This window comes from Clupea harengus, chromosome 9 (genome assembly GCF_900700415.2).
Source record: "Clupea harengus chromosome 9, Ch_v2.0.2, whole genome shotgun sequence".
Classification (NCBI taxonomy): domain Eukaryota; kingdom Metazoa; phylum Chordata; class Actinopteri; order Clupeiformes; family Clupeidae; genus Clupea; species Clupea harengus.
In genome coordinates, this window is record NC_045160.1 from 963,152 (window position 1) to 982,459 (window position 19,308).

At 43.8% G+C, this 19,308-nt stretch overlaps 1 protein-coding gene across 10 annotated transcripts in view; it reads right to left on the reverse strand.

Annotated features, from left to right (window-relative positions):
* Positions 1-19,308, reverse strand: part of tenm4 (teneurin transmembrane protein 4) — a 174,837-nt gene that overhangs the window by 121,493 nt on the left and 34,036 nt on the right. For all 10 annotated transcript variants that reach the window (XM_042708659.1, XM_031572996.2, XM_012830933.3 and 7 more), the window contains exons 2-3: positions 15,776-16,059; positions 14,453-14,725 (exon numbers count right to left, since the gene is read on the reverse strand). In XM_042708659.1, the coding sequence (XP_042564593.1) occupies positions 14,453-14,725; positions 15,776-15,998 (496 nt within the window). In that variant the 5' untranslated portion in view covers positions 15,999-16,059. The remainder of the gene's footprint in view (positions 1-14,452; positions 14,726-15,775; positions 16,060-19,308) is intronic.

A 19,308-nucleotide genomic window follows, 5' to 3' on the forward strand; every position in this document is an offset into this window, starting at 1 on the left:
ACAAATGGACGCTCATTGGAAAACGAATACATTTTCCCTGACAAAGCCATATTGCTGGATGGAATCAATATCATCATTTTTGAGTGGGCCGAGTAACGTATGAGAAAGTAGAAAACAAACAGTAAATGGCCATAAATGTTGTGTTTTATAGACAGGACTCCCCATTATGGAGAAAATGGAAAATGAAAGCTGTGTATAATAAAATAACATTTAACAACCACAGGAGTCCCATTTAAGAGTGACCCCTGACATTGCAGCCATCACTTTGCGTCAGCATACCCATTAGTTAGCAACTTGCCTCTCACGGGACACAACATAACAATTAGCGATGCCCCCCCCCCCCAAATGGCAGCAATCCATCAACCATTATGAGTTGCACTGAATTTGACATGCACTGAAACTTCCTGTATAACACTCCACACATGTTGTGTAAAGCCTCATTTTAGTAACACTGCAGAGCCCACCACTACATACCAGGAATAGTCCACTCGCTCACAAAATGACACAATTGGACACTCCATTAAATTCACATTTTCATAGATAAATACATCGATTGATAAATAAATACATAGATAAAATACTCCTATGCTGTCATACTTGGATACATTGTCCACTGTAGGCAAAAATCACATTTCATATATAGCTCAGGTGCAATTGGCATGTGCCATTTTCAAATCTGAAGTAGGAATGAAGGAAGGGCTAACCAGACTGAGTTAACATGTCCCCCCCCCCCACTATGTACCTCCACATCCCTCACCTGCCCTTCTCCCTCCCTCCCTCAGTCTAACGCTCTCTCTTTTCATCCTCCACTGCCATCAGTGGCTGTCTTTCCCTCCCTTATCCTCAGAGTGTTCGTTTTTCTCCCCAAAGAAGAAGGACCAGGCTCGGCAATCCTTCGCTTGGCTGAAAGATGCCATCTGTTTCAGCGCTCGGTGGCAGCGAACGGCAAGAGGCGCCAGATTGAGGCCTGGAGATTGGAATCCGAGGAGCACTGAATAGGGATTTTCACCGTGCAGGGTGGCAAATCTGACAACTGTTGTATAGGTTACACACAGCTGCCTTCTGTAAAGGATGTCGACAGGAGCGATCCGGCAATGAGGCGAGAGCCGTGTGGCAGGGTTTCAGGATTACCATTTCAGGGGGAAACCATAATGTGACCAGCTAACGCAGGCCTGCCTGTCACAAGAATATGCCAATCACACACTGGCTGAGCTGAGACCAAAGCCAGCCTGAAAACAGGCTATTTTAAAATCCTGTCACTTACACTTCGACAAACATGTCTGATTTAACACAGCAACTGCACCCTCACACGAGTAGATGTGTCTGATGAGAGAAGGAGAAAGAGAAAGAGAAAAGCAAAATTTTGGCTGATAAAGCCTTCCGAATTTTCACACTTACTATACATTTCTTAGGGTCGTGCATGAAAGGGAGGAGAGGAAAAAAAGGCTGACTGGAGTCTGATCTTGACTGTCTTGTATCGATGTTTGCACAGAGCCTCCATGACAAGACAAGGGGCTGACATAACCAAATCCCCTTCAAGAAACCTTGTTCAGATATCCCCCAGGGCTCGCTTTGTTCTGGAGCCTGAGAGGGAGGCTGGTTTAGATGTCTCCCCCCTTCACCTGTGTTAACACAACCCTGCAAGAGTGGTGATGGGAACGTCCTTTTTAGCCTCCCTCTGATGCCTCTTTCCACCTTTAGGCAAAACCTCCCAAACAAGCGTGCATCTACTCTCAGTAGACCATTGCTAGCAGAGCGGCCTTAAAAAAAAATGAAATAAAAATGAAAACGAGAGATTAAAAACAGAGAAAAGAAGCTACTAATCGCATCCACGCCTACTCGACCAGTATTCTCAAGACGCAGCCAGACTTCAAAGAATAGCACATGTTAATCAGTTTTAAAACGTGCGTTGCCTTCGCGCGGAAACTCCGACAGATGCTGTAATGGAGTGCCGAGCCCCACGCAAAAACACCAGCTCCAACGGCAGCTCAAAACAATGCTAATGGCTGATAATTGCTGGGTTTTGGTTTCTCCTCGGTTCCGGACCCACTGCTGCTTTAGCAGTCCAGCACATTGGAATTCAGCGAAAACACAATGGCATGAATAAATAACGACCTCACAATCCTCTTAGGGCCTTTGAATTCAGGGGAATGAGTGAGCAACCGAGGGAGAAAAGGAGAGAGTGAGAGAGAGAGAAGGAAAAGAGATAGATGGAGAAAGACAAAAAGGGCCTAAAGTTTACTTTTGGTGTTTGAGTGCAAGCGGAGCCTGAAATTGTATGCGGCTCATTAGGGGCTACATGTGGCTAGCCCCAGGCTTTGCTCAACAAAAATGGCACCACACACATAGCCAGGCTTTCCCTGTGCATTGCGGCAGGCTTGGCCTAGTAAAATGCTAAACTATACCCTACAGATACATGTACACACCCTGATCAAAGACTCAGTAGAATCTTTAATTTGCCTCTAACCTTCCAAACAAAAGTTTTAAAACTTGCCTTTCCTGAAAAAAAAAGTTAAAAATACATAATGTATACACAGCTGAAGACTGAGTGGAGTGCTCCCACTCACTATTTCTCTTAATGGCTACTACCTGGCGTTCAGACCAAAATGGGATGTGTAAAAGCTTCTCCTTAAGGCTAAAATCTCATGAAGGACAGCCTGTGAGCGTACCGTTCTCTCAAAAAATCCCAAAGAGGCACAATAAACAGCGCACAAGTACCGTGAAATGAACAGCATTTTAGTGCAGGTCATCTCCTTGCTCGTTCAGTCCAGGTCCACTTGACATCCCTCAGATCCGCCAGTAGCAGTTGTTTCCTCATTGTGTGATAACAAGACTGATCAAATCCCCGACCATTCTCTCTGTTAGAGCGGGGAGTGAACTTATTGATCGGCGCTCAACACGCAACCGAGAGAAAGGGAAAGAGCAGTGGTGAAATGCCACACAATTCACCTTTGTACACCCAGGAAGACTCCAACCGTTTCAAAAGAAAATGCTGCCTGGTTTTTTGTTAATGATGGAAGAATGTCTGCAGCTTCTCATCCATCTTCATTGTATCAAATAGAGACAGCATTATCGTATATGTACAAAGCTATTTAGGAAAGTCGTTCGACAAAGAGGTATGCAAGGACAAAGAGGACCCACCACTGAGTGATTACATCTTGTGCTAGTTTTAAAAAAAAAATTTAAACACTAAGCAAGAGTTGAACTGAAAAGCTTCAACCCAGTCTTGCTCAGATTGAACTATACTGGAGTTAGTCCACTGCAGATGCAATAAAGAACACTTCACACCCTAAACACTCCCTTGCCTTCACACAGTAGAGGCCGAGAGCTGGTTTGTGGCGTAGTGGTGCTCCCATCTCATTTGTTCATCATCTCCAAGAAGAAAAAAATAAATGCCTCCTCCCTTTTCACTTCACCCCGTTTGATTTATGGGCATTCCGGTCTCCATTCCTCTCTGTGGGTTTATAATGAGAATCTCGGTGCCACCTCATTAACGGACGCTTCGTGGGCATCGCTCTTTCTTAGCCAGGCAAATCTGCTGAGGCGCAGGGGCCATCTTTATTTTATTCACATACTTTATAAATGTATTTATTTACTTATTTATTTATTTCGAACAAAAAATATCTGCAAAAACAAACTCGCCGTCGCCTTTTTAGGCTTCCAGACAGTGTCTCAAAAAACTCCCTAGTTTGAAATGCATAATATATCGAGGCGTTGAGGTGGTTTCTTTGTTTGTTTCTGTTCCTTCAAACACTCTGACGTGAATAGAACAGCAATCATTCCTGCCTATGGCTCAGAAAAGAGCAGCCTGTCATTCCCTGCTAGGAGTTCTCCGAGGAGGGTGCCCTGTAGGGTGCACTGGTGCAGTGGGGCCCTGGCTCATGCTCGACCTGCAAGAAGCCAGCCAGCCATCTGCAAGAGGTGAGGGCTCAGAGGAGGAGATGTGACAGTGAAACTTCTGGAGATGGAGAGAGAGAGAGAGAATAAGAGAGAGAGAGAGAGAGAGAGATAGAGAGAAATGACAGACAAAAAGAAACGTACACAGTGTAATTTCACCTTACTCAGCTCCTTTCCACAGAAAAAAAAACCGAGCATCTGTAAACTAGACCTATTTTTAATGCTCCGGTTTTGCACAGCGCAACGGCAGTCAGGGACAAGGTCAGAAAGAAAAATGTGGCGCGCTTAAGACAACAATTACCGCCAGGTGAAAAATGCCCTTTCATTTGCAGACAGTGATACCTCATGATGCACCTACAGCATACTCCTCTGTGACATTCAGCATGCACCCCACACACTCCAGCCCTCCACACGATCCTCTGTAGTCCCCAGCAAGCATGAAACTCTGGAACATGGGTGTCTATTCCTTCGAGTGTGCTCTGCATTAGAGGACAATGTGTGAGGTGTCACAGACCTTAGCCCTGGTAACAAAAGATTTGCCAATGCGTGTGTGTGTGTATGTGTGTGTGGGAGTGGGGGGGGGGGATGGTTTTATTCTTAAGACTGCAGAATGCAACATGATCAGCATTCTTCTCGCACTTGGAAAAAAATATTACAGATGATCTCATAGCTAATGTCTCTTTCAGAGTGCAAGAGGACCGGCATGCAAAAGGCAAGCCATAATGATAATGTTTCTGTTCACAACCATTACTCACAAATTGCTATTGTCTGGGCAAGACAACTGAGAGAGACAGATAGAGAGAGAGAGAGAGAGAGAGAGAGGTGAAAAAAATGAAACTCATTTCCATATTTTCATTATTGCTCAAAGGCAGGAAACAGTGATAATTTACCAAGTAGCAAATTCACTTTTAAGACACGGAAGGCCAATAAGGCTAATGGCCGTGTCTTTGTTATCACCTCCCGTATTGTTCCATGGGAATAGTGAATAGGTGAAGCCTGAGCCATTAAAAGTAACTTGCATCCTGGTTCTCAGGTCTCCTTCACTTGACTCGTGAACTCTCGGACGGAATGCATTGACATTTGGATAGTTGTCTTTACGACTCCTTTAAAATTACTGGCTTGTTATAAAACCACAATGTTCCACGGCTGAAATTATGACACTAAAAAGACGCAACAAGCAGAGGTCACAGTCTTCATAAAACTGAAGTAATGGATGGAAAGACAGTGACAGGACCATGACATGACTTTTGAGGTTTCGAAGCGTAAAAAGATTTAGCTTGGTGGTCACAACTCGGTCACAACTCTGTTCATATGGCAACATTTTTGAGCTCATTCCAACTGACTGCTCTCTATAGCAGAGGAGCAACTGCCAATACACAGAAAATCCACAGCATCCATTTCAGTGTGGTCTATATTAATTTAATAAATTCGCCTACTTCTATCCGGTAATGAAAGCGTGACCATCTCCTTGGTGCGACGCAACACTAGCGTTCGTGTCAAAGGCAATTAAATAACACAGAAAATGCAGAGGCCAGCGAAATGTGATGAAAAAAAAGAAAAAAGAAAAAACAGGCCACTTTGCTATATTTAATTTGTCACGGGTCTCACATGCAGGACCATTTCTGATATTTCACCGTGCTGCTCCAATAGCTTCATTTCTCATTACAGCACAGGAAGAAGGGGAATAGATTTATAACGTAATGTGCCGAGCGCAATACCAAAGAATGTTGCTCTGTTTTACACACATTCCGATGTCAGACACATTTGTATTCCTGCATTGCTTTGTTTGTTCCCCTTTTCGGTTCTCTTAAAGGACTGTGAGAATGAATAGCTACCATTCATTATGAAACCTCCTACCTGGTATCTTGCACAACTACATGTAAAAGAAAAGGTTCTAACCATAAAACCAGATGTTTTCATTACATCTAACTACCAATTTTCGGTGCTAGAATGGCGCCCAGATAACAAAGAATGCATGTCCTTGTGATGCTGGTCTTGGAAGCAAATAAAGGTTTAACTTTTGCAAATTGGTCCCAACTTCAACCTGACACGAATCTCGCAACATTCTCTATTTGTCACTCTCTCTACCTCTCTAGTTTTTCCGCTCACCATGTCTTCTCTTCACCCAGTATAGGCAAGCTGATCTAATCCATTGGAAAGCAAGATAACACTACCGTGTAAACCCATCTTCAGAGCTAATTTAACTGGGATTAGACAATATGACATTTCAAAGAGAGAGAGAGAGAGAGAGATGGAGAGAAAATGAAAGAAAGAGAAAAGGAGTGAGAGGGAAACTGAGAGAAGAGAGAGCAACAGCTAGAGGAAGAGGAAAAAGAAAACGAGCGAACCAGCCCTGTGTGTCTGTTTAGCGACTGACTCGGCGCCTGTGATGCACCAGGGGAGCGATCAGCTGTCGGTGCAGAGTCCAGCTGTACAAGTGAGGTGGGGAGGGGGGCAAGAGAGGGGGATTGTGGGAAGGCTATTGAACATGGCAGATAACCACTCGGCAAAGCCCACTAGGGCATCTAAGAGGCCCTAAATTAGCCTGCGAATGAGCCAGTTTTGGAATTGTGCTAATCCCTGATCTGAGAAAGGGACAGGGCTGCCAAAACAGTAAACAAACGAAGAACTTCGTTCCTATTCTCTTTCTTGGTGAAGGAGGCATGGGCGTGAGGATTCAGAATTCAAGTTCCAAGTCTGCAAACGTCTGGCGAATGTCATATCCAAATCCCAAAGCTAACAAAGACTTATGCAAGTCTTTCAAACAGATATTTTGGACTTCACTTTTCAGTTGGAAACTAGTGGGAAGACGTCTGTGGGATGACTGCAGTTGATGGGAGGGTCGGCCTCAGCCAAAAATGATGCCCAAAAGTCTGGGTTCAGCTTAGAGATGTTTTTCTGGTGAAAAAAAGTCTGTGAAAGAGACTTTTTAATTCTGGTCCTGAAACACTGACAGAGAAGGACAGGGGGTCAGTTGAGAGTAAGCTGCTGCCTCTGATACACCTTGGCAGGAGCTCAGAAATGGACAGCACGTCACATTAATGCGAGACTATTTACATTTAAAATGCCTCGATGGGAAAAAAATGACTACAAAGTAGCACTGGTGATGCCGGCGGGCGCTGTGATGTGACGGTTGGAATGTGTGTGTTTCCCCCCCCCCCCTTTTACTTATCACTTCATAACAGAAATTATGCACCAGTCCACATGAGACATTAGTTCTGATAAGGCTGTCTGCCACCTTAGAGCTACAGTAAACACAATCACTGGACAAGTTTCATAAATAAATATATATATGTATGGATGTGTGAAGGTACGTATGTATTAATGTGTGTGTGTGTGTGTGTGTGTGTGTGTGTGTGTGTGTGTGTGTGTGTGTGTGTGTGTGTGTGTGTGTGTGTGTGTATGTGTATGTGTGTGTGTCTGTGTATATATATATATATATATATTTTTTTTTTAATGTTTTTGGAAATTTGATTAAATTGCTATCAAGAATTCTTAAACTCTTTAAACACAGCTTCATTCAAATACTCATACACAGTGTGAGGTAATTAAGATCTCTCTGAGGCAAGAAAACAGCGTCTGATTGCTGAAATACAACAGTAATCAGCTCGCAGACAGGAAAGCGAATACCCGATAACAGGCTTTATATGATAACAACTATAACGGCTGGCTGTCCAAAGAAATAGAAATACCAAGAACGAGTTATAGACCTTCAACGTCAAAAGGAAACAACACTGCATGCTCTGTCTAGAAAACTCATTTTTGTCCGACTGTTCCCCCCTGTGTTCAGTCACAGCCCACATCCAGGCCAGAGCATATCCTCCAGCCCATGCTCAGTCCAATCAGAAGCTGATTTATTGACCAAGCCCTCTCGAGCACACTCCTCAAGATCAAGAAGTATGTTTCAGTCACGTCTAGTCTATAACCAGATGTTGCCCCTTCTCTACAAAATAAAAAATAAAAAATGCAAAGGTAGTTAAAGCAGGTAACAACTTGTGTCTACACTGCACTGCTGCACTGCATGCACAGTCATGGACTTGACTGGATGGGGAATCAGAGGGCAGAATTGTGAGTCTCTCTCTCTCTCTCTCTCTCTCTCTCTCTTTCCCTCATTCCCTCTCTGACTGTCCCAAGGTCACGTCAGTAACTCCATCCCTCTGTGGTCTTGCTACCACAACACTGTTCAACATGCCCTAATGAATCCAGCTCTGTAATACAGGAAATGTCTCATCTAATTGGAAGTCTGATTTAACTTCACTCCGCGGGCTCCTAATATGGTGGCAGGGCTCCGGGGAATCAGTTCAAAGGACACAGCAAGACAGAAAGAGAGGGGGAGAGAGAGAGAGAGAGAGAGAGAGAGAAAGAAAGATGCCATGCAAATGGAAGGAATGCATCAAAGAGATACTCCCCACCCCTTTCCCCTGCCCCCCCCGTGCTCCAGACACCTTAGGGTGGGCGTGGTTATCGCCAAACCTAATTTGAGTTTCCACTCGCCCACTTGCACCACACATAGAGAACACAGACCCATTTACTCACCCACAAAAAGAGCAAACAAACAAAACAAAAAAACCTTAATGTTGAATGCACACACACACACACACACACACCCACTGTAAAAATGTGTCAAAAAGCGGTCATTTCCGTACGCAGGACACATTGCAATTACTGCTTCTACAAGCCAGATGACCTCACGAAGGGGGCAGACGGGCTATTAGGAAAACACACACGCCAATCGACACAGATTTAACCAAGTGAGAGAAAGCCATTCATCAAGCACCAGAATGCAGGTAATAATCATTTACAGCAGAGCATCAAGCAATCATTAGCCCAGGAGTGCTCTACGAGCTGAACTGAGTACGCCCAGGCACAAACACCCGACTGCCTGACTGACAATCAGTTCCCCCAAGCCTCTCATAACCTCAATCTTTCAGCAGTTCAAAGTTAAATCGTCGTTCTAAGCCTTGAAAGTGACATAACACTTTATGTTTTCTTTCTTTTTTTTTTTCTTCTCTTCTCCCTAACAAGCCGCAGTGTGGAACAGACTGAATAGATTCAGAAACTCGACATTCAAACCTAACTAAAAAGGCAACATTTTCCTTCCATCTCATGTATGGGGAATATTCAAAAATGTAGAAATGCCTGTCTGATCTTGCTGGCCCTTTTGTAATGTTTAAACTCATCGTCCTGTGGGGAAGCAAAGCAGGTGTTGGTCTCAGGGAAGGGCGCACTGCCAATTTACATGGGTAACCTTTGAAGACACGCAACAGCAAACACGAGCAGGAGTGCTAATTAACAAATAGCAACATGGTGGTTTGGTGGCTGGCTTTTTTTTCTGACCCCTATAGCTCCACATCAATGCCGGGAGCTCTGAGCTGAACATTAAAGAGCTATCACATCTCTACATTACCTGATATAGTACATGCCCTGGAAAACTGCTGATGGATGGACCATGTACATCCAGCAAGGGGGTGAAAAAATGTAACAGAATCAGGGAAACCGCACAATCACTCATCCCTCCTCGAAGTCGCACCATATTATTTGCTCCCAAAGACCATTTTTCAGGGCCCAACACTTCCCCTTAGCAGTGCCTGGCTGAGAGCGTTGCCTCAGTGGCGTGGGTGAAAAAGCAAGGTCTGGCAAATCTCTGAGGGGCACGAGGCGGCAGCAGATAACAGCGTCCCTACGGGAGCCACACCGACTGCCACTGTGGAGCCCATTGTTAGCGGTGAAAGTAAATCTGCTAGATCTCCACCTACACTCTGGTCTGTCCGAACATGAGGGTCCATGCAGCATGTGCCTGGACAAATGAGAACGTGACACGACAGTGTGTGTGTTGCTCATCCGAAGTCAGAGAGTTAATAAAGCAACGACAAAAACTCCCAGTGGCTGGATGCTAAGGACCTGCAATTAGATACTAATAAGCACCATTTTGCCATAGTTCCCCATGCAATTTACAGGGCCATATTTATCGTTATATTTTTATAACAGTCCCAGTGATCTTTAAGATTAATTTGTTGTGCTTTTTTCTTAGTTAAATAAATAAATTGAAACAGGGAAGAATAAATGAAAATTAGTGCAGGGTTTGGCAGCAATAGTCTCACATGCGCACGCACGCATACACACACACACACACACACACACACACACACACAAAACTCACCCTTCAAGGTTAATCTCCAGTAATCGCTCACAAGTCCCCTCTCTCAAACTCCGCTCACAGCTCAGAGAAGACAAAGAGCGACTGCTACGCCCTCCCCTCATTATGACCTACACACAGCACCCCCCCCTATTCATTCCCATACAGTCTGGATGCTGGCTGAACTTGCATCACTGGAACAGCCCATTCCTCCGGCGTCAGCCACAAGCCCCCGCGCCGCTGTGAACGACGCCCCATACAGTAGCTCCATGATGCTGAGTGAGACGTTTCCCTGATCAATACAGCCCCTTGGAGCACAGCAGGTACTGGCTCTGGAGAGGGAACACCAGTGCTCTCACACATCAATTGTCTGACTACTTCATTCAACCTCCAAAAGCATGACCTATTGGCCCCTTGAAGGCATGAGCACCCGGCTGCAAAGCTAAAGCTAATAGACCATACTAATCCATATGCATACATTTGGACACATGAACACACGCACACATACAAACACACACACATACACACACACACACACACACACGTGTATTATATATATATATATATATATATATATAGTCTAGTCTAGCGTGAAAACAATTGATGGCCACTGGGTACGGCTGCAGTGGTGTTTGCCATCATAGATAACTACTGAGAGAGGGAGATTGTGGTTGGCTGGGTGTGTGTGTGTGTGTGTGTGTGTGGGTGTGTGTGTGAGTGTGTGTGTGTGTGTGTGTGTGTGTGTGTGTGCGCGCGCGTACGCCACAGCTGTGTTAGGCATATCGGGCACTGCCCTAGGCGCCCGTCACTTCTCCAGCGGGTGTGGCTGACTGATGACCTGTGGTGTTGTCCCTGACGTGACTCGGCAGCAGCGATGTGCTAGAACTCCTCGCAGGGAGTCCGCAGGCTTTAGGGGTAGCCAGTCTGACCCCATTATCCCACACACATTTACACACACACACACCACACATTTACACACACACACCCACATCCACACATTTACACACACACACCCACATCCACACATTTACACACACACACCCACATCCACACATTTACACACACACACCCACATCCACACATTTACACGCACACACCCACATCCACAAATTTACACACACACACCCACATCCACACATTTACACACACACACCCCCACATTTACACACATTTTACACACACACACCATCACACATTTACACACCACACACACACATCCACACATTTACACGCACACACCCACATCCACACATTTACACACACACACACACATCCACACATTTACACACACACACACACATCCACACATTTACACACTGAGCTGATTTTATCTTATAATAAACAATACAAGATGGGCAAAGTCTCTGTCGTCTGGCAACTGAGAAAGCATATTTAACCAGGCTGTCAGGCTATTGTCCAACCATCCTTTCCAAATAGGACAATACAAATTGGGTCATGTTCATTGCTCACCAGCAAACCATAATGCTACAAGCTAGATGCTAAGAATGCATCTCAGTTTCGCTCTTGGCACAATTTGTCTGAGCTGTTTCTTTCCCACTCTTCCTCTCTCTTTCTTATCATGGTTCACTGTGCTTTAGATGCTCATCAACTGCTCTCGAAAATTAAGGCAAAATTAAAACTTCATTACGAACGTACACGGTAAACAATCCACGGATTGAGGATGTTGATTATTCAGCTAATTGGTATCAGGTACAGTTCTGCTCAGATTACTGAAAAATATGCAGGCGTGATTTAATCAGAATCGCTTTCCACAATTTGCATGTATAATACCTGAGGGTCAAGGAAGGCACGCACACAGTGAGAGGGAAAAAAAACTGCCCAGCGGCGAGGAAAGGCAAAGAAAACGGTTTGTTGACGCGGGGCAGATTAAAGCACAAGTGAGGCAGCCAGCTCAATGGATTTTAATTAACTCGCCATATATGAAACGCAAGTTATTAGGCATTACCAGATTAAATGGTAAACGCAAGTAGTCTTTCTGCTTGGATGACTGGAATAAATAGCTGTTTTAAATTTGTTTTTTTTTGCAACAGTCCAAATGTAGCTGTCAAAGCAACTGGCATCACAAATGCAATATGGGCATTTTCCCCTTTTTCCCCCAAGCGATGAAGTCCACATAAATGACATAGTAGCAGATCAACGTCTACATGAAGACCCAGACCATGAGGAGGAGTTTCACTTCCCTCACGAGTTGAGAATGGGGGAAAACCCAGCCCACCATCTAAAGTCATACCTGTCTGTTGGGATAAGAATCTAAAGCGTACAATGGGGCTCTCTGAAATGCAAAACTGTGTTGCTGGTTTTCAGAAAAGCCCAGACGGGGAGCTATTTGCATTCAGATAGCAGGCACCTAGAATCATCATGCTATTTTGAAGATTCTTGTTGAGGAAAAGTATACAGTGCGTGCATAGAATTTCAAATGGATGTCATACAACAAACCCTTGGTTGTTCATACACAACGGGTATAGATACCATAATCTTGACATCCAATGACAACATTTAACTCAAAGATATCTATTTTACAGGGAGTGATGCCTTGTCTACACATGGCTGCATAGTATCAGTTATGAACCAGGGGCCAGTCTGCCATTCTGTCCAATGAAAAAGTATTCCAGGGACAGTTTTAGCATGGTAGCGAAATCTTCCACCTAAGGCAACAGTGCTTTGTGTGTCTGTGCTTTAGCTGGGGGTTGCTTGAGGAACAGCCAGAGCACAGCGGATTCGACAACGGTCTTTAAAATGTAGAACAACACCTGGGCAGCTCAGGCGATGTGGCGGGTGCCGTCGTAGCGGCTTTGAGTGCTTTCTGGTTGCTTGGCATACAAATCATGAGGCAGATTTGCTTGAGCATCCACCCACGGGAGGAGCGCAGAATGAATTTAGTGAGGCGGAACCATGAGGGTGCCTCCAAAAAATGGCATGCTTGCCAGTTACAGCTGCTAAGAAAATGACAGTCAACATCCCCCACACTGCCAACCCCCTCCCCTTCTGTTTAGATCAAAAACAACATCTTCGAGACAGTACTATTTGTTTTTTCTCTGATGAGTTTGTTTGTTTATTTCATTTCGCTGACTGGCTTTCTGCTGACTTACATGCCTAATCGGGCCCTGCACTTGACACGTTTCACCAAAGGCACGGTGATCTTCTGCTCCGGTTCCCGGCCTCATAGGCCCCTGGGGAGCCATTTACCCGGCCTGAGAACCAGGAAGACAGACCAGACGAGCCGGCTCCTTTATCTGGAGCAGTGATGTCATCAACATCACCTGCCACAGGCCAGTGAGGGCAGGACTAACCGCGGCCCCATGGATAATTGCTGTCTTTGAGCGAGGGACAGAGGGAGTCAGCAACAGCAATACTAGGAACTAGGGACCAGGTGAGAGTTGACACATGTCTAAAAAATGAAGCTATATTATAAAAATCTGTATATCACCTTATACAATAGTGTAAAGGGCCTCTGTTACATAGAGAATGGAAATACAAGTAAGTGTGGTGTGTGTGTGTCTTGGTGTAGAACACCCTTAGGGCCTGTGGCTTTTCTAAATATCCTGACTTGATTCTAGTGCTTAAGCAGCAGGATTTAAACAACCGACACAAATGTTAAGGTTCGTAAGGTCTATTCGGGGATTCCCCTGGGTCACCCAGGGTGATGGGGTTTATGTTACTACAGGACAAAATGTTACAGTTCAGGAGTATTAGTAATTGGTGTGTAATGTATCTCTTCCGTCTATGCATAACCATGCACTTAAAATGACTGGCCAGGGACAGCACTTAAATGAACCTTTTATACATGGCCACTTTGAACCATTTCAAAACAGCAGCTCTTGACAAGTTGAACGAGATTCAGGAATATGAAAAAGGCCACTCTTTATGCAAGATAAACATCGACATCGACTTCAAACCAGAGAGAAATCCAAGCTCCCTTGTCAAAGAAAGGTACTTCAACAAGCAGAGCCAAAACACTGAAAATTAAGGAAACTGTTTGAAAATTGCCAGCCGGATGACCGTCATTGCCCCTCTTGTCACCATCATACTTCACTGAGACTGTTTTGCTTCCCTACAAGCCTCCAGAGGTACGCTCCTGAAAGCTCTTGGGGGGGAAGAAAAAATAACACGTGGCACGACTTGCGTTTGGACCCAGATTTCTGCAGACAAGTGTGGCACCTAGGGTGAAAATACATCCCAGCTAAAGTGAGTGATTACACAGTGACTCAGCCAGCCTGCAGAGTGTGAAGCCTCGTCCAGTTTTAGCTGTGCATATGTTTTAGAGTCAAAACAGAGAGAAGACTCCGAAACAGGTGTATTCAAATAAGAAGGAGAGGAGGAGAAACAAAGAACAAGTAACCATCATCAAACAAGAACAAAACAACCAAAAGGGAAGTAAAACAAACAAAAAAGCCTTACCATTCTCCGTGTTCTCATGTTCAGTGTCGGTCAGCGTTAAGTTGGAGTTGGCCCGGCTGGACAGGCAGGAGCTGCGGCCTGATTTGGTGTTCTGCCGGCCCCACAGCCGGACCGCATGCTCCGGGGACATTATGCCGTCAGTCTCGGTGTCGGCGTCCGAGCCCACGCTCACAGAGTAATCGCGGTGGGGCAGGCCCAGATCCGTCCGGTAGGCCGCCACATGAGAGGGGACAGCCTCGGCAAAGGCCAGATCACGGAGAGAGAAGTCTGCCCCTGCAACAAGCAAGTACAACAATACATACCAAAATACATACATACATACATAAATACATACATATATATATATACATGAATACATACATACATACATACATACATACATACACAACCCTGGAGAAATATACATAAGGAGGATCTAAAGAAAATAGTGGATATTCTGTTCAGAACACCTACACTTAAAAGATAAGTTTGAACCAATAATTATAACACTGATTTAGGGGCATAAATAAATAAATTAAATAACTGACATCAACAACCCTTAAGATTACACTTTGTTGGAGTGCTTTGTTGGGATTTTTATTAGGATATATAATTGGGATTTTATTACTGCTCTTTTAAAAAGGGTTAACAGTGCAACAGCTTTTCCATGACTTGCACATTCCTATGATTATAACAGGAAGCTGCACCAAAGACGAAGCATACAAGAAGCACCAGAGTGCTAGTGTGATCGAGAGCCACAATGCATTTAGTATTCATGGGGAGTAAAGAGGTTTGTGAGCGGATGCTTTTTTTCCCAGGTCGCCATCATCTGGACACATTAGAAGGTCATAAAAGACATCAGAGAACCCTGACACACCTCACCTCCTCGTTAAATTCAGGCTAAAGTAATGTCGGGTCTACGGCGGCGTAATAAGAACTCCTTTTATCCCCTGGAAGTTTTTTAGATGGTCACCAGCAAAGGATAGCCTACATTATATCCTGATCAAATATCACACACAGTTCTTCGTAATTGCCTGAATGAGATGGCTTTCTGAACCATTTCAGTAGGACATGCCACAGCAACTAAAGAGCACCTTCCTTATAATTATTAAAGGCCTTTCGTGTCAACCATGTAATGCATACCTACAGCCATCCATCAAAGTCACTCTTTTTATACAAGCTAAAATCCCATGCCAATCAAAGATTATATACCATTTATATATCATATTTTAAACACCTCATGTATAAATACGTATATAAAATGAAATATAATATACACACACGTTTTCATATTCATAGCAGGATTTCACACTGGTGGCAGCACTCAGATCGATCGTTCCTTACCTTGCCTGCAGAATTCGTCAACCTCATGGTGCACTACATCTTTGACCCTGCTTCCATAGGCCAGCCTGGAGTCTTGGTCGAAGGCCTTGAGCGTCTCGCTGGAGCTGTAGGACTTGGGATTAATCTTTCCGTCTTCGCTGTCGGCTGAAGAGCTTGTGTAACGGCGCTCCGTGTCCCTTCTGGAGGTCAGCGAGCGATAAGGTCTGCGTTCCTTCACTTCCATGGCAACCTCTTCTCTTTTGTCAACATCAAAAGGTAAGTGACTGAGTTCAGACCCAGAAATGCTGTGGCAGGACAAAGAAAGGACAAAAGAAAAAAGTTCTATGTCAGAATTCTTCACTCTCACAGTATGTGCCTTGTCGTTGCCAGGTACATTTCCCCCCTACTCACATTTTTCCACTTAAATACATGAACAGTTTGAGTGAGAAATTGCCATTTATTTTGGCTCACAATCTTCTCTGTAAAATGATCCCCTGGAAAGCACTACATTCATATATTTCAGTGACAGCCGAGAACGTACTTTGGGCATGCATTTAATTACAGCCATCTCAATTGGCTATACCTGAAAAAGCATAGACTACAGGGAAGTTCCTTCCTCTACCCCCTTTCACGTGGACCTGAAAGATCTCCATTTTCAGAGCGTCACAATGAATGGGTTGTAGGAAAAAGTAAGCGTTTCTCATTTATTTCTTGAGGACATTTCACTCAGACCACACCTCTCCATCTATAATTTAATTTATTTTGAGTTGGGAATATGCTGCTTTTAGGCATATTGCATTGGAAATATGCTTCTTCTGTAAGAATGTTAATCAGACGCTTAGAACATTCTTCAGCTAACAGACACCAAAATGATTACATTTCCCTTCTGGACATGAATTCTCAGTGACCGTAATACTGTTTTATTAAGACACCAGGGACAGTTGTATGATCCTCTTTTTTTGATAAGGCTTTGATGCTTTTCCAAAGCGCACAAGGCATGCCTAGGGATCCGTGCAGCGATGCAGCACCTACACAGCAGTTGCTGCAAAGACAGCAGTTAGCGATAGGAGAACCAGCAGGATTAATTTTTATAAAATACTGCTCAACAAATCTTACTCTCATAAAGTTTACGATCCGAGTCCCCCACAAATATTCTCTTTTATGTGCCACAGACAAAATGCTGCCATCCAAGCAGCTTTAAAAGTGGCAGGTGTCCTTCCACAGATTGCACTGTTTATAACACATGAATCACTGCAGGCGCCAAAGCGGACAGCCCCACAAACTGCAGAGAATATTGAGCCAGCAGGGGTGGTTAAAGTCAGACTTACTCATAAACCTATGATAGATAATGTTCAATAAAAACGCGAAAGGGGAAGAGAACAATTAATTAAAACCTATTGGAAAATAATTTACGTCTGCACTAACAAACATTTGGGGAATAAAACAACTATGCTCCGGCGCTATTGAGCCCATTTCAAAGGCTAATTAACCTGCTTAACTTGCTAAGCAATTTGCTGAATTCAACAAATTGGCCAGCCAAGACGGCAGTGGGTAAAAAAATGAGGGCCGATATGCAGAGACTTTAATTACACCACAGCATATGCTAATCTGATTTTGCAGGTGATATTTACTGGCTAGGAAAACAAAATGGCCTGTCTCTAATGGCAACAGTGACTGCAACGACAGCACAGCTTTTTCGCTTAGTATGGTTATATGGTCTAGATAACAATTTATAGGAGCTGGGCCATGCCTTGGCAAGTTATCACAAAGGTTCTGGAGCTATTGGGGGGGGGCTTAAAGCATGTCAATGTGGATTTATGAAGTTGATTAGAGGATAGGTCATTGTTTTCTCTAAGGCTCACTAAAGGTAGAGATTTCCCCAGCCTGATTCATTTAATTTGCTCCAGTTCGACATAGCAGGGTCTTTGTTCTAAATCAAGTGTGTCACACAACTCAGGGTAAATTATCTCGAATTGATTCCCTCTCATGCACTGTGCATTTCTTTTTTCATTTGACTCATATGTAGCACAACGGTCCGTTATATGAAAATCAATTTTGAACCATGGCTATGGATTAAGGAGCAGGGGATAAGAACAGACTTATGCCAGGGCTCGCAAAAATCGCTAGCCCGACATCTCGGGATAATCAAGTTCAATAATCAAATGTAACAACACCCCGTCCAACGGCCGATCAGAAAAAATAATTCCCTCCTTTACTTGCCTTTTCTGCTGTTTTGACTTGCTATTTGGAGGAAAAAACACCGAATATAGGAGTTGTCTACCACACCGTTAAACCAATATAGGCTATATACTATTTTACCGAAATAATAACATGAAGGATTGTGGTGACCCCTCTCTCCCTATGGTTTGTTTTGATTGCGCCGGACAAGTCCTCATGGTGATGATATGAAGGTTATAGGCAGTTTACGAAATACATGGTGAAAAGGCAACCAGAGTCAGGAGCAGAAGAGAAAAAGAAAAAAACTGCAGGATAACGCGGTTGTTGTTTAAATTTGAATGTGTTCATTCTTAAAATACTGGAACAAAAATGGCCGGCGGCAGCCCTGACAAGAACAGAAGAGGATGAGCAAACTTAATAAGATGCATAATGATGATTTATGATGATTATGTAAATGTAAATGTTTTTATTGCTTTCTCGAATATATCTATCTTTCCAGTTCCAACATTAAAAATAGTCCTTTTTATTTGAGCTAGACTATTTAATTTAGGGAAATTTAAATCTGAAGAATGCCTGCCCAAAAGGTTATTGGGACTTAGAAACTTTGCGAGACCTGTACACTTAAGCAACTGATAGAAAAATGGCTACAAGATGTTTATGACTTAATTTCTTCTCAATAAAACTAAAATGTGACATGAATGACAAGCCCATTTTTTCAAGAACAAAGATTTATAAACTGAACTGACACTGCAATGCACAGGGAAATAGAATTTAGTAAGGAACTTAGTATTCAGGACAATATGTCAGTTCAGTTCAGACTAGGCTTTTCTGTCAGAGGATAAGCCTTTTAAGTCCACTGTATTATAATTGTGTGGGATAGATCCGTAATCCACAGTAAACTATATCTACCCCCCGCTCCCAACCCCTACCCTAACTCTAACCCCCTTCATAATAAAAGGTCTTTATTGGAGGCGGCTTTGTGGAGCTGGGGTCACCTTTTGTATGGCCTGACAGCTGAAAAGATGCCAGTGATTAATGACTTTTGGAGACCTCTATACCAGGACCTCCGCTGCTGACAAAAACAGCTTTTGTCTTCGTTACAAAAAATGTCCAAAGTGTACTTAAGGCAGCTGCTTGTGCATTTTGGAGCAATTTTCCTTTTTGGACTGCTAATTCTTCTGCTTTTCTCCCAGTCTCCAACCACCTCTCTAGGCCATGCAAATTGAAATGGAACCAAAGACAGCCCCCCCCCACCCCCTCCTTCTGAAGTTTGAGGGTGTTCTGTAGAGCTCCATTGTTTCAAAGGTTCCAAGGAGCTCTACTCCAAGGGGCAGCCATGTCTCCTTTGCATATTGCTTCCTCTCCATTGTAATTTG